At 42.5% G+C, this 15,141-nt stretch overlaps 1 protein-coding gene across 3 annotated transcripts in view; it reads left to right on the top strand.

The window, feature by feature from the left end:
- The window catches only part of DHX9 (DExH-box helicase 9), a 29,237-nt gene extending 14,100 nt beyond the window's left edge, over positions 1-15,137 (top strand). For all 3 annotated transcript variants that reach the window (XM_026101033.2, XM_026101035.2, XM_026101036.2), the window contains 14 exons: positions 850-1,006; positions 1,579-1,679; positions 2,388-2,601; positions 2,815-2,909; positions 3,099-3,172; positions 3,823-3,975; positions 5,645-5,805; positions 7,808-7,919; positions 8,598-8,759; positions 8,913-9,040; positions 10,153-10,382; positions 12,621-12,736; positions 13,558-13,758; positions 14,673-15,137. In XM_026101033.2, coding sequence (XP_025956818.2) covers positions 850-1,006; positions 1,579-1,679; positions 2,388-2,601; positions 2,815-2,909; positions 3,099-3,172; positions 3,823-3,975; positions 5,645-5,805; positions 7,808-7,919; positions 8,598-8,759; positions 8,913-9,040; positions 10,153-10,382; positions 12,621-12,736; positions 13,558-13,758; positions 14,673-14,937 — 2,169 coding nt within the window. In that variant the 3' untranslated portion in view covers positions 14,938-15,137. The remainder of the gene's footprint in view (positions 1-849; positions 1,007-1,578; positions 1,680-2,387; positions 2,602-2,814; positions 2,910-3,098; positions 3,173-3,822; positions 3,976-5,644; positions 5,806-7,807; positions 7,920-8,597; positions 8,760-8,912; positions 9,041-10,152; positions 10,383-12,620; positions 12,737-13,557; positions 13,759-14,672) is intronic.
- The last annotated feature ends 4 nt before the right edge of the window (positions 15,138-15,141 follow it).

Here is a 15,141-nt window from a genome sequence, read left to right as displayed (position 1 = left end):
ACAGTTTTGTATTATTTTAATGGTACAGCAGTAGTATTTACAGAAGGTGCCATCTAGATGGTAATATCCTTAACTAAATTTGGTTCTGACACAAACAAAAAGCAACAGGTCGAAAACAGACCTGGGGGAGATTGCATTTAATTTAAGAAATTGGAGACTGTTGCAGTCCCCTTGATTCTTCCGAATATCTTTCAACTTTGCCACGCCAAGAGTGAGAGAAACTATTAAATCCTTCCATGAAGCTTAGGCTTGCTTTGACAGGATCTGGGGACTCATTTGAATGGAATTGCAACGCAAATTTTTCTGACCCATCTCTTCATCTATTAAGATTATATTAATGATGTGTTGTATAAATTTTCCAATTTCATGGGATAATGGAATTTTATCTGTTGCAATAAGGGCCTACCTAACTGGAGGACAAAACTAAATAAATGTCATGTTTGAACAGAACTGCAAAGCTTTGCATACAATTGCACCAAGTCATTCTTATTTATTTTTGAACTATAACTACTTTATATATAAACCAAGTTTAAAAAGACTTTAGGTTGCCATGTTTTGTTAGGAACAAAGTTATTTTTGAAGGCTTTTCTTGAGTTCCTTCAATTCTGATAAAAGAATAAACTCCTCTTTGCATTGGAATTCTTAAAATTCTTTTATCCCAAGAATTGCACTACCGCACACTTAGAGCTGTTTCTGGTTATGGGATATATTTGTGACAATTTGCTTCTCTCGTCCAGCCATACTGCTGCTTGATAAGTTTGCACATCCGTGTAGTTCTTTCTGGTCTTTTTGGAAGCTTTCTTTTTACGGGTAGGAAATTAATGAAGCTCTTATTCTCTTTTTACACAGACTGACTTTCTTTTGGTGGTGCTGAGAGATGTAGTTCAGGCATATCCTGAGATCAGGGTTATCCTCATGTCTGCCACCATCGATACTAGTATGTTCTGTGAATACTTCTTCAACTGTCCTATCATTGAGGTCTTTGGCAGAACCTTCCCTGTTCAAGGTAAATCACTGGTTGAGCCTTTTTTTATAATTTTTTTATAAGTGCTTTTATTTTTATTAAGTCATATGCAGGCATATGGGACAGCAGGATATGCATTTTATTTAGATTGCCTTGTGTCTTACAGATATAGTTTACACCTGGCTGGCAAAGAAGACAATAATGATAAATGATTTCACAACACCGTTTAATTTAAAGCAAAAGAAAATCCACCACCGCTTGGGTGTTTTCCCTTGGAGGGTGAGAATAGTGATAGCCAGGTAGTGATGTTTCAGATCAGTTGTCTGTATTATTAGGAACTAAGGAAGTAGCTTTAAATGAGCCAGTATTAAAAAAAGCAGTAAAAGTTACATGGAAGTATATGGAATAGGGGAGTGCGATGGGAAGGATTCTCATATCCTAGCTTACAGTCAAAGAGTTTTCTTCAGTCTTGGCTTCATGCTCTAAAACCAGTATTCTGCAATATTGTTGTCACGTCTAGGAGGAATCTCAAAGGATGATAAAAAGAGTTGTGTTCCTTTCTTCAGCCTTATAGTGGTCACCCTTGACAAGCAGTGACTTGTCTGTCCTTGCAGAATATTTCCTGGAAGACTGCATTCAAATGACTCAGTTCGTTCCTCCATCAAAGGATAAGAAGAAGAAAGAGAAGGATGAAGAAGGTGGTGAAGATGATGATGTATGTTTGACTTTTCAGTATTAAAAATTAAGTGCCCGTTAGGGCTGTAGCTGTAGTGTAAGGCACATGTTGTTGTACTTTTGTTTTCTAATCATGCAAGATTAAAAAGTGTTTTCGAAAAAGCATTGTTTAACAAGGATCACTGTAATAAGGGCTAATTGATCAAGTTTGTTAATAAGCGAAAATTTATTGGGGATGTTACTGGGTGATACAAAGGAGGAAATACATTGCTCCAGTAATGGAGTAGCAGGTAAAGGCTAAAGGTAAACTATTGTTGAACATAAGCATTTTTAGCAGCTTTCAAATTTCTAATATCTGAAATTGCCGTTACCTTCAGAAACAGAATTGAATTTTCTGAATGCCCCTGTAACCTGAGAAGTTTCTTTTTTGTTGAAGCTAAAATTCTCGTGTTTTGTCATCCCACTTCTCTTTAAAAATAGAACTGAAATGCTTCTAGAGGTGAAAAAGTGGAAGTTAAATTAGTTTGATAGTTTCCCACTGCTAACCTGTTTTGAGTTACAATTGCGTTCTTGTACTAGAAAGCTGGGAAGTAGGACTACCAGCTTATTGGGAACCACTCTGTGAGCTGTGCCCGAGATGATCTTCCCCATCCACCCATCTCATTTTTCTATTTGCCAGGCCAGCCAGTCTCCAGAGGTGGAGTAAATTCATCAATTCATTTGTTGTTGGTTTTTTTTTCCTTTGTAGGCCAATTGCAACCTTATTTGTAGTGATGAATACGGCCCAGAAACAAAGCGCTCCATGGCTCAGCTGAATGAGAAGGAAACTCCTTTTGAACTCATTGAGGCCCTGCTAATGTATATTGAGACTCTGAACGTCCCAGGAGCTGTACTTGTTTTTTTGCCTGGCTGGAACTTGATATATACAATGCAGAAGCATCTAGAAATGAATCCACGCTTTGGTACAAGCAACTGTATTCTATTATATTTCATCTAGTTTTCCAAAAGCAAGGCTGACTTGTGTGTAAAAGTGGGAGCTGGATGAGTGGTTTAGAGAGCTGTGATTGGTTTGTACAGGGACATGAGAATGAATGGGTAGAAATGGTCATGTTGTGCAGAGAAGAAAGGGGAATTGCACAGTAATAGTTACTGACCTTTTTGTATTCATGTTGTAGGAGGCCGCCAGTATAGAATTTTACCTCTTCATTCGCAAATTCCTCGTGAGGAACAGCGTCGCGTGTTTGACCCTGTGCCTCCTGGAATAACCAAGGTATGAGAGCCTTTTAGGTGTGGAGTGTAACATACTTTGCTCTGTTGCGCTCTTATGGAGTGTATTGCTGACTTTTTTTTGTTGAGGTTATGTATGTTATCCTGCAGAAAGCAATGTATTTTATCTTGCAGTCCAATGTGAACTTTTTCAGAGCAAATATATTTAAATATGCATTTCCTGTTTTCATAGGTTATTTTATCTACCAACATTGCTGAGACTAGCATTACCATCAATGATGTGGTCTATGTTATAGACTCCTGCAAGTGAGTTCATGAAGTAGCTTTTTGTTTGGTAAATCCTGTTCTTTGGAATGCACATAAGGTTTTTTTGGATGGACAGAGCTGCCTTGTGTTCCCCTAGTCACAGAGCTGAATTGGAGTGCTCTAGCTCACTCAAGACAAATCTGCATTGTCTTTAGCTGTTTAACACAGTTACAAACCACACTGGCATTTCAGTAGGCTGTTTTTGGTCAGCTGCATTCACGCTGCTACTATTCACGTGAGGTGTCATGGGGTCTCAGAGCGTGTTTGAAATATGCCGTCTGCCTAGTGAATATTACAAATGATGTATATAACTGGAAGGAAAGTATGAAAATTCTTGGCGTCTGTTTTGGATCCTGTCTCTCTGTGTATGTTCTATAACCAACTTGCACATAGGAATCTCACTAACTGCATGAAAATGTTAAGCTTTTGAGACGTTTGTGAAAACTTAATTCTATATATAGCTAGGGACATTGCTTCATGAAGAAGAATATGATGGTTTAGCTAGATGGCTAACTAGCCAAAGGTTGGTTAGTCAGACAGGGATGGTTTGTTCTAAACAGCAGTGTGGCTGCAAGGAATAGAATAAGAGAACTGATTTGGCAGGACTGAAGATGAAGAATGTCTGATCTTACATTTTTTTTCTGCAACAGACAAAAAGTGAAGCTGTTCACTGCTCACAATAACATGACAAACTATGCCACAGTCTGGGCATCCAAAACTAATTTGGAGCAGCGGAAAGGGAGAGCTGGCCGTGTGCGTGCTGGATTTTGTTTTCATTTGTGCAGTAGAGCTCGCTTTGAAAGGTGAGACTGCCCTTTCTGAAAGAAAATAACCTTTGAGAGTCCTCTGAGAACAACTGTGTGCTACTTCTGATGAAGTGGGAAAATAAATTGAGGAAGCACAGAGAGGAAATGCATGAAGTCAGTTCACACTGTGATTCTTGGGTATCCCTTTTTTTTGCTTTAAAAAAATATCTAAAATACATATATTTATATGCCTTTACCCTTAGAAGGAGGTGGACAGATAGGTCATGATATAACTATTAGGAACTTTACTGCAAACTGTAGAACCTCTCGGAGGAAAATAATACTGCTTGGGAATTGAGGCAAGGCAGAAAAGGGCTTTGGAATGAGGCTAAGGCTCTAGTATCATACCTTGAAAAATTGCAGGTGCCTGGCATCTTCCCATACAGGCAATTCTGTCACCTCTCTGAAGCGGGCAAGATGGTAAAAAGCAGAGAAGACGGATGTTACTTTTCCCTCCATCAGTTCTGTGGGCAAGAAACCTGTTCTTGCTGCCCAGCTGCTGCTCTAGCAACTTCCCTGCTGCTGAAACTTTGACCTCTTCTATCTTCCAAACTGTTTCCCAGTAACTAAAGCCATGGAAATCCTGCTGCCGATTGTAGGAGCCTACACCGCTTCACACCCATTCAGTATTTCGTCTCCCTCTGGAAACATTCAGTGCACCTATTTTAGATAGCCGTTACAGCATAACTGTATTTCAGTGTTCAACTTTGTTACCTCTGGAAGCATCATTTCATCAAAAACTTAACTTGAAGTTGCTAACATTTGTTATTTGGATTTGCCGTGTAGTATGATGTATAGTGATTTTGATTAAGAATGTTTGACAGTGAACTGATTTTAGGCTCCTGAAGTAGTTGTGGAACTTAATGATCTTGTGTTCAGCTTCCTGCAAAGAACAGAGAAACAAAATGTCTGAGATCCATAGTGCCTAGAAAGTGCCTAGAAGGATACCAACTAGATGGAAATCTGTTCAAGGTGTTTTGAAACTTTCTCCAGTTGTTACTTAACAGTGGAAGCATTTCTAGGAGTTATGTTTCAACCAGTGAGCTAAATGATGACTGAAAATACTTCCCCAGAGATAGATGCAAATGCCCTATCTCGTTCCATCAGGTCTTTTTGCTACCAGAAAAACACTTCTGGAAACAGTGTCAAAAATACTCTTCTCAGAAATCCCGGTGGCACCCACAGGTGGAGTTGGGTGGTACAGAGGTGATAGAATAGCAAGTAGGGAAGTGATAATGTGAGGCAGGCTGGAAGCAGGTTGTCTGTCTTGCGAACGGAAGACTTGTCTTAGCAATACAGGGGATAGTTGTAAAGAGGCAAGAACGGGGCTGGACAGAGCCATGCTGCGGATCTGGGGGCTGCAGCCATGCAAACTCTCTGTTCAGCTCATGCTACAAACCACACTGGGTCCTGGTAATGTGAGGGCCGTACCAGCTGTGCCTTTCTGTTGTAAATATACCCTGGGGAGAGAATTTCAAAGAATGGAAGATACATACTGTTAGAACTGCCTAAGTCAGAGGAGCACAGTGGGGATAGGTTGGTGGATTGGCTGGGAGACAGTATTTGCTCTGGAAGTTGATAGTTTACACTGATGGAATGATCTATGATGTTGATCAAAGCTTATGTTCAGAAAAACGTGGGCTCTTTTGTTTTCTTCTCGTTCCAGACTTGAAACTCATATGACACCTGAAATGTTTCGAACGCCACTTCATGAAATTGCTTTGAGCATCAAATTACTGCGGCTGGGCGGGATTGGTCAGTTTTTGGCCAAAGCCATAGAGCCGCCACCTTTGGATGCAGTGATTGAAGCAGAACACACACTGAGAGGTACCGTTGTTTGTCCGCAAGGTTGTGTGTTGATGAAGCAGCCTCTAAGTGACCGCCCACATATAATGATCACTTACAAACTGGTTTAACATCTCCCTTTCAGACTGTTTGTTCAAGTAGAAGCAAGGTGTTTCCTGGGCGCATTGCGCAGTGTCTTCTTGCAGCTGAAGAAATATTTGAATTCCCAAACACAATGTCATTCCTTTAACAAACTTGGGCTTTCAAACTTTAGGCCTGTTATTTTACCAGCAACCTGCACTAGCTTCCAGCTTCCTGTTTTCCGACTGTAACAATTCTATATGATGAAGACTCAGTCCCGTGCCTAAAGCATTTACAGAACTACTAAAAGAGGGGTTACTAGTTTCTGATCTAATTCCTGCTTTCTACAGTTTGCTAACCCAAGATCTCAGTCTTTTGTGAAGGAATTTAACCTCCCAGTATCTTAATATGCAACCATCAATATCCTCATAATACAGGAGAAACTGAGATGGGGTTAAGCAGTCTCCCCAGGTTCTTCAAGGAACTAGCTGGAGTATGAACAGAATGAATCAGAGAGGAGCCCTAAGTTTATGCCCTGGGTTTAAAGCACTGATCTACAACCTCAGCATGCTTTGCAAATGTGCCTAGATCAGCATTTTTTAACATTTGTAAAAGCGGAAATACTCATTTCGTTGTTGATGTTATGAAGAACTTGTGTAAAGAGACTATGTTGTTCGTGTATGGAGGAGACCAGAATCAAAAACATAGTTAGATACATCTTCAAGTTTAATGACATTATGATCTGAAAACTTAGTGCTTTTTTACACAGCTAATAAGAAATGAAAAGCAAAGGGAAAAGCATTAACAACAAATTGACATTTCTACAGGTGCCTCTGTTTCCTAGATGACCTGTGATGTTTTCAGTGTTTGTGTATAACTGGTATTAAATTTTTAGGATGTTGAAATGTCTTACTCAAAATATTCCTTAGGCATTTGAGTTCAGTAGACATTAACAAAAATGGATTTGATAGTAGCTGAAGTTTTCTTTCTTTATTCACTTTTCTGTTTTATTGCCGAGGCACTAAAACTTGTTTTTTTCCAACAGTAAAGCTCTAGTTATGTTAAAGATTTCCAGAGTAGATGATGCCTAAGTCTGTAAATGGAGTATGCAAAGTATAAATTTACATTTTTCATTTATCTCTTAGAAGGCTATTTTAAAAAATCACATTTGTATGATTTTTGTTTATTATGCAAACTTAAAAAAAAAAAAAAAACCTACTGAATTTTATGAAAAGAATTTTAATGGTTATGACCAAATGGCCCTTTGATGACTCATGATGACTCATGAGGCCCTTCAGTCTCTGCAGCAAATAGCAACAGACACTTGCTTGACTTTATTATTGGCAGTGGTTTAACAGCTTAGCAGATGAGCTCAGGTGGTAATGTTTGTGTAGGGGAAGGAGAGAAAATCAAACAAATCCTTTGAACAGCAGAGCCTTGTGGGAGAATGATAATGTTTTCTTTTTGATGGATTGGGGGCTCTGTGATTTGGGAATTGCAAGGAGGACTTTACAGTTGGCTGTGACAGGCCTGCTTTGATTTTTGTGAGGCAGAAATCAGATAAGATTAGATGAGTTTTAGAAACTTTAAAATAAAGTCGAATAGCGTCTTCAGCTTTTCTGGCCTTTCTCTGTCTTTTGTCCCATGTAGAACTCACCGTCATTAAATGGTTTGTACAGAAGCAAACTAAACTTAAACGAAACAGAAAAATATGTACATGAATTAGATATTAACTATTTTAGTTGTGGAGAAGGTAGTAAAACCTGTATCTGTAAGGATAAAATAAAATGAGTTTGTTTAACCCTAGGCTGGTTTTGAAAATCAGGATGGCAGTATCGTAAAGAAGATTATATGGAATACCAGCTATATTTAAGTTTAAACACAATTATTAAAATCTGAATTTCTTATCTAAGGGTTGATTGGATTAGACAGCCATCTTTGATAATAGGAGATTTTGTTTCAGAGCTTGATGCCCTGGATTCCAATGATGAGTTGACACCTCTTGGAAGAATCCTAGCCAAACTCCCCATTGAACCTCGTCTTGGCAAGATGATGATAATGGGCTGTATTTTTTAGTAAGTTTAGAAGTCTTAGTGGTCTTTTTGCTGTTTCTCTGAATTCCTGAGCCTCTAGGCATGCACTCTACAAGAGGAAAAACAATGCCTCCAGATGAGTAATGAGTGCCACTGCTGGGGATAGGAAACTGAATATTCATGAAAGTAGAGGATAAATAACTTTTAGTAGAGGGAATAAAATATTCATGAAATGCAGAGGAACTGAAAGGGACCAGTAGAGACTGAATATTTATGAAGTAAGAGTGGGACTCTTAAGTACTTCAGTGTAGCAGAAATGTGGTATTTGAGACCTTGATAAAAAGAAAAATGAATTCAAAGATTTTGCTTCAATGGAGTAGAGAACCGTTGTTTGCAATTGTGATGGCCGCAGGGTCTTTTTACTCAGATGATGATGGTGGAAAGAGCTGTGTCTGGGTTGGGGGGAAGGGGAAAGAAGGAGGACAAAGGCCTTGTGAACACTTGCTGTTGTGGGAAGGTTAGCTGCTGGAATTTGAACTGATTGAACATCCCCTTTCTGGGAAGTGTTTCTATAAAGAAGTCTAGTAGACAAGGGCCAAATTACGAAGATCTCTAACCTGAAGTGGGAAGTTTTTACTTGTAGCCACAGGCTGTAGCAGCTGCTGGCAGCAATACTGTGAGCAAACGCCATCCTGCTTCCTTTTGTGGTTTCTGTTTCAGTGTGGGAGATGCTGTTTGTACCATCTCTGCAGCCACCTGCTTTCCTGAGCCTTTCATCAGCGAGGGCAAACGGCTGGGTTATGTCCATAGGAATTTTGCTGGGAGCAGGTTTTCAGATCATGTTGCTCTGCTCTCAGTCTTCCAAGCCTGGGATGAAGCAAGGTATGTTGTCTTGCCATAGAATTTGAGAAGTTATGAGTCATGTGGGGTGCGCAGTTTTGTGACCTGACTAGACAGTGGCTGCTTCGAACGGCTGGACTGTCACACCTCTCCTTTTCTTGGACAGACGTCTAATTTAATCTGTTTCTGTTTTAGAATGGGCGGTGAAGAAGCAGAAATGAGATTCTGTGAACACAAAAGACTCAGCATGTCTACTCTTAGAATGACTTGGGAAGCAAAAGTCCAGCTGAAAGATATACTTATTAATTGTGGCTTCCCAGAAGGTGATTCTGTTGGACATAGTAATTTAACAATTGCATTTTCCATTGGGGGATGAGCGGGTTTCCCATAATGCTGTTCTTCTTTTACAGCTGCATTCGGGTGAAATTTTAGTGTTGTCTCATTCTTTCCTTGTCTAAACCAGAGAAATTGTGGTGGTTGCAGTGTAATATAGGGAGCTTTTGGAAGCTGAGGTTAGGGTTGCAGAATTAAAAATCTATCAGCAATTGTCCTTAGAGAGTTACCTCCCTGATTTTTTCTTCATCTGTTGCATCCCCTAAATGTGCTCTGTAAGTGCTGCACTCCCCCCTCTTTTCATGCTGATAGAGCATTTGCAGGCCAGTTCTGCCATTAGCCTAAGGGATTCAGCCGCTCTCAGTACTGCCTCTCCGTGTGATCTAAACAGTGTGCTCTGCGCCCTGCGCTCTTCTGGATTTGTGCAGTGGCAGAGATCTGTGGTAGCGCAGCAAATGTTCAGTTTTCTAAAAAGGCCTTTTTGAAGTATTTCTTCGAGATGGTCAGGTTCTGAATTTGCCTAACATCCCCGAGAGGCTTGTTCTCTTAAACGCCTGGTTGGATTCGGCACATGTTCACCACCCTTTTCTGTTTTTAACACTCCTTTAATTTCCCTCCCCCCCGTCCCCATGCTGTTAGAATCATCGCTGCATTTATCCTTAACTTTATTTCTGGGCAAGATGACCTAAAAACAAGCCACCAGAAACTCCAGGGAGATTTTTAACAAACCACATGAATAAAAACATCCATTATGACCTCCCCAAAAGACCTCTCCAAACCAGATGACAGGAAACACACTGTGGTGCAGCAGATTCCGGGCAAACCTCTCTCCCCTTGTTTTTGAAGAGCTGGTGGTGGTGGTGGGGGGGAGGGTTGAAACATCTCTTTCTAGTTTTATTTTTGAGCTTTTTGCTCTCCATAATTGCAAATCGAATGTAGTATTGAAATGCTTTGAGTGCAGAGGTCTTTTGAGGACAGATGCCCAACTACCAGTCCGATTGAATCTGTAGACGATTGGATCCAGGATCCTGAGCAGCTTTGCTGTGCTACATGTCCTGCATGACCCATGGACGCTAGCCAGTCTTCTGTTCTCTGTCAACAGAATGTCTGGTGACTCAGGCTTTTAACAGCACTGGACCAGATAACAACTTGGATGTCGTAGTCTCCCTGCTCGCTTTTGGGGTCTACCCCAATGTCTGCTACCACAAGGAGAAGAGGAAGATTCTAACCACGGAGGGGCGCAACGCACTTATCCACAAGTCATCGGTCAACTGCCCTTTCAGCAGCCAGGACATGAAGTATCCGTCGCCCTTTTTTGTTTTTGGTGAAAAGGTAAAGATTTTGACTCTTTTCTTGATCACGTGCAGCCAAGTAGTATCTTGTTTCTTATGGCTTCTTTACTAAAGGAACCTCTTAGACACTGGGTAATGTTTAGCTTGTGTTTTTCAGAAAGTGCAGCTTAGCCATTCAGTCCTCACAGTAACTAACTTTCAACCAATCAGTTCAACAGAAGTAGAGATCTTGGATGCATAGAAGGTTCCTGTGAGCTTTGTAAAAACAGCCAGGTCGTAGAGAAGAGTATCTTATCAGTATCTTTCTTAAGAGACTGCTGTGGGAGCTCTGCCATACTATTAGGCCCTAGAGAATTTCTGTCCTTACCACCTTGCTACTTAAGAATCCAGAAGAAAAACAGGAAAATGTGCTATGGCGGTAGAGTGTTCACTTTCTGGCATGTAAGTAGTTTGTCATCCCACCGGGGCAATTCCTGTTTGTTCAAGCCTCTCGGAAAACAACTGAATTCAGGGAATACTCTGGAACAACCACCTATTACTTTTCCCAGGGTCCCCATGACCTTTTCCTCCATGCCATTAGTTTTGCACACACAGCACATATTGTACACGTACAATTAAGCCCCTGTTTGCTCTTTGGTTGCCATCACTGCAGCATGTGAATGCAGCTGCTCCTGCTCACCCTTCCCTTGAGGAGTAGATGGAGGTGATGCCTCTGTCCGGGACGTAGCCAGGGAACAGTCTGCGGCTGTGAGCAGACCGGTTGTGCTGTCTGTGCACGGTACCCCCAGCAGAGCGATGGCAGAGGCCCTGATGTGCTGTCCCCGACTGTTGAAACCAGCTGTGCGCACCGCTGGAGTCTGCGCTGCCGACAGGCCTCTGTCTGGGAAGGGCTGTAAAGAAGTTTTTCAGAATAAGCATTGAGTTAGTGAGGTGTCTTGCTGTGCCGAGAGCATCCAGAGGTTTTGTAACAGAAGTGATATTGTAGAGGTATTTCTTTTTGTCACCCCACCTACAGAGATTAGTTCTGAATTCCTTTTTTTAATGCTAATTTTTATACCCTCTCTTTTTGCTGACATATGACATATTTTACTAATGACAGATAAAGTACTTCATTGGTAATAAATGGACTTTTGGCTCCTTTGGGCCCTGGCTTGGGGCTTGGCTTGGTACTCGGGATTTTTACGTAGGCAGTTCAGAGCTGTGGTGAGGCTTCACCTCTTCTTCACCCTGTATGACAGGATCTTAAGGTGGACAGAGCTTTGGTCTGCCTGGACTGTCTCTGTAAAATGAGCTCCCCAAAAAAGACCAGAAGACTTTTGAACTCAGAAAGCTGTGGTTTTTTAAAATAAATAAAATCAGCAGAAAAGCTCCACCAAAATACTTGGACAAAACTGAGAGCGATAGTGTAAGACAGTGACTGGGTAAAACTGTGGTGAAGGAAAGATTTATCTGCAGCGCTCTTCCTACCCAATACGTACATGCAAGAAGAAAGTTTGTTTGAGGCTTGGATGTCTGTTTTCCTGCTGTAGCTATTTTTCTGCCCCAGTTTCCATTCTGGAAACTTCTCTGTTTTGAGCATGTCTAGTGGCTCCCAGGGTAAGAGCAAGCCTCCTCCCTGAGGACAAACAAGTAAAACGGATTCTGCCCATCACCCTCATGTCCAAAAGGAGGAGAGATGCCGCTTTTGATGTGGGAGGCTGAAATCCTAAGTAGTGCTCTTCGATTCCTTGTTAAAGTGAATGGCAGTTGCCCACGTAGTCAGAGCCGTTATCTCTGGTTCACGTCAGATGGCTCGTTGTTTTCATAGTGCTTACTTCGAGTATAAGCTTAAGGTCTTGTTCCTGTATAACGACAATGCCGGCGTGTTAACGCAGCTGTGTAGTGCCTTAGAAATTTTGCCTATGTGGGACCCTGCTAAAGAAGCAGCATGAGCTTCTCATCACAGCCCCAGCAGTGCAGAAGGTGGGAAGATACTTCAGCTATGCGTTGGTCATTTTTAGATGGACAGAACTTGCGATGGCTCTTGCACAGTAACAAGTGCATGATTGCAGACACGCAGTCCTGGGAAAGGGTGTTGTTTTGTTTTACCAGCCAGTGCTGAATCTCTGTAAATGTCTGCTCAGCGCTCGATTTGGTTTGCGTGTGTGCCCTTGTGAGGTCCTAACACTGTACCTAGATATTGGCATGTGGTGTTGATTTTCAAAATTCCCTGGTTTCAGTGGCCATTGGAGGTACAGTGATCCGTCTTTCCAGAGTTGTATTCCCCTTCCATCCGCAGATCCGAACGCGAGCCATCTCTGCCAAAGCAATGACCTTAGTGAGCCCGCTGCAGCTGCTGCTGTTTGCCTCCAAGAAAGTCCTGTCTGACGGGGAGCTCGTTCTGGTGGATGACTGGTACGGCCTTGCGTGACGGACGTTCAGGTCTATGGAAGAACACGGACTGAGGGGAAACAGCTGCTAACACAGACACAAGTGTCTTTAGAACAGGGCTCCCAGAGCAAGCCATGCAGGACAGATAATTGTGAGGGCATTACCTCTGCTTTGTACGAGGAAGGGAGGGGTTTATTTTGTCAGCACTGTTTTGTGCAGATTATCTACTTAAATTAAAAACATGACACCAGGCAATTTCCATGAAGACTGCTATTTTTTTCCTCTTTAACTGGAACCTGAATAAGAGGTAGTAATGCATTTTGGACGTCCCCTTCTCCAAGAGAGGCTAAGGGAACCTTTTAAGTCTCAGAAATGCAGCTTGAGGAGAGAAATGGCCTTGACAAAATACCTGGATCCCTTTTTTCCAGTTGGTAAAGTGAAGGTGAATAATTGCTTAAGCCATATTTGCGAGGCTGCCCTATAGCCTTCAAAATCTTGAGGCTCTTTGGATTACTTTGTATTTTTGTACAAATGCTCCAAAAAGTAGCCTGTGTTTTCAGGCCAAAGGTTATGTATTGGTATTATTCGAATGTTCCACATCTAAAGAGCAAAGTTAAAGGGAAGGATAGTAGGTATTTTAACAATGTCAGGTTTTAGAGATCTGGCAGATCTGCCTCCTGAATTTTAAGTCCCCTCATTAGCAGATTTGAGTTTCAAAGATGAGAATGTAGATTTCTGGCTCAGCGTATGCAGCGCTCAGTGGAAAACTACTTGATGGAAACTCTTTCTAAACAGTTTCTCTCCTGGAAGCGGTGATGCATCTAACGTAACTCTCTCTACTCTAGGATCAAACTGAAGATGTCCCATACCGTAGCCGCCTGCATCACTGCTTTGCGTGCTGCAATGGAGGCTCTTGTTGTGGAAGTAACTAAAGATCTCGAGATCATCAGGCAGCTGGACCCTGTGAACGAGCGAATGTTGAACGTGATCCGTCAGATCTCCAGGCCTTCAGCCGCAGGCATCAACCTCATGGCTGCCAGCACCAGGTTAGCTGGGCTCCGTTCGTTCGTGCAGCTGGAGCTCTGGGGAAGGGCGTGTGCTGCGCCCTGTGGGAACACTGAGAGCCAGGACAGAGCGGCTTCGAGTGTGCAGCCCCCGCTCACCCCGCACGGGGTGCTGCGGCAGCCCAGAGCTCGGGGGGCCAGGAGGCCTGGCCGGTGCGGGCAGGACCTCTAGACTTCTGCTGCAGAAGTCTGTAGTCTGAGCACGTGTAAAACTGTCATGGGCAGAGTCTGAGGCAGACAAATCCCTGGCTGTTTCCATGGCAAGGGCAAAAGGCACTCCGTAATGAAAGGGCTGCTTCCTGACACATTTCATCACTTGTTCCAAAACACGGTGACTTTCAAAGAAAAGATGATCCAGGTTTATTCTGGGCAAGCCTAGTCATCTCTGTCCCTGGGAATAAAAGTAAATATTTGGCTGCTTTGTTTTCCCCTTGCACCCCTCCATAGCCCTTCATAGGCTTATTTTTGTGTTTTATTTCTGAGGCAAAAATGAACACATCTGTGAGCTGTTAGTAAAAGGATCAAAACAAAGATGCAGCTTAGATATGTCCTTCACTGATGTGTGAGGAGCAAAATAAAGATCACCGTGTTCGTATAGGTGGGACCTGGGCTCCCTGCTCGTGTGTGTGAGCTGGAGAAGCTGGACTGAGGGGAAAACTTGCTGTGCCAGATGCAGACCTGGCTGAGAGGATCTGGCTCGTGGGGCACTTCAGGCTGTTCCTGGCTGTTCTTTATTGACGTGGAAGGGTGCAAAAGTGCAACCTCCAAGTGCAACTGAATAAGCAGAAAACAGGGGCATATTAACTGGGCCTCTTGGAAATTTGTTATTCCTGGGATTTTAAAAAAGAATGGAATCCATTTAATCGTGTCAAATAAACGATACTTCTCATTGCCAGATTTGGAGATGGTCCTCGCCCCCCGAAAATGGCTCGCTACAACAACAGAGGCGGCTGCAGCGGCTGGGGAGGTTACCAGCGCGGCTCCGGCTACAGAGGCGGAGGGTACGGGGGCTACAGCTCCTACCGCGGGGGCTCGGGGGGAAGAGGCTACCAGGGGAGCCTGGGGGGAGGTGGTGGCGGGGGATATCGAGGAGGAGGGTATCGAGGAGCAGGCGGTGGGTACAGAGGGGGCTATGGGGACATGGGCAGGGGTGGATGGTAGTTGTGGAAGTTCAGTGAAGTCTTCCCGCTCCAACAGAAGTGCATGTGTCTCCTCGTTTCCTGTCTTGCTGTTACCAGTCTGTTTGCCATTTGAGTTGCTTAGAACTAGTACAGCTCTGTAAAATATTGTTCCCTTCTTAGAGAATTTACCACAACTTGTATTATTTTGTTCTTAATAAAGTGTTTGGATTTCAAGATTTATATG

The sequence above is a fragment of the Dromaius novaehollandiae genome, chromosome 8, assembly GCF_036370855.1.
Source record: "Dromaius novaehollandiae isolate bDroNov1 chromosome 8, bDroNov1.hap1, whole genome shotgun sequence".
NCBI lineage: Eukaryota > Metazoa > Chordata > Aves > Casuariiformes > Dromaiidae > Dromaius > Dromaius novaehollandiae.
This window is presented reverse-complemented; position numbering and strand designations above follow the sequence as displayed.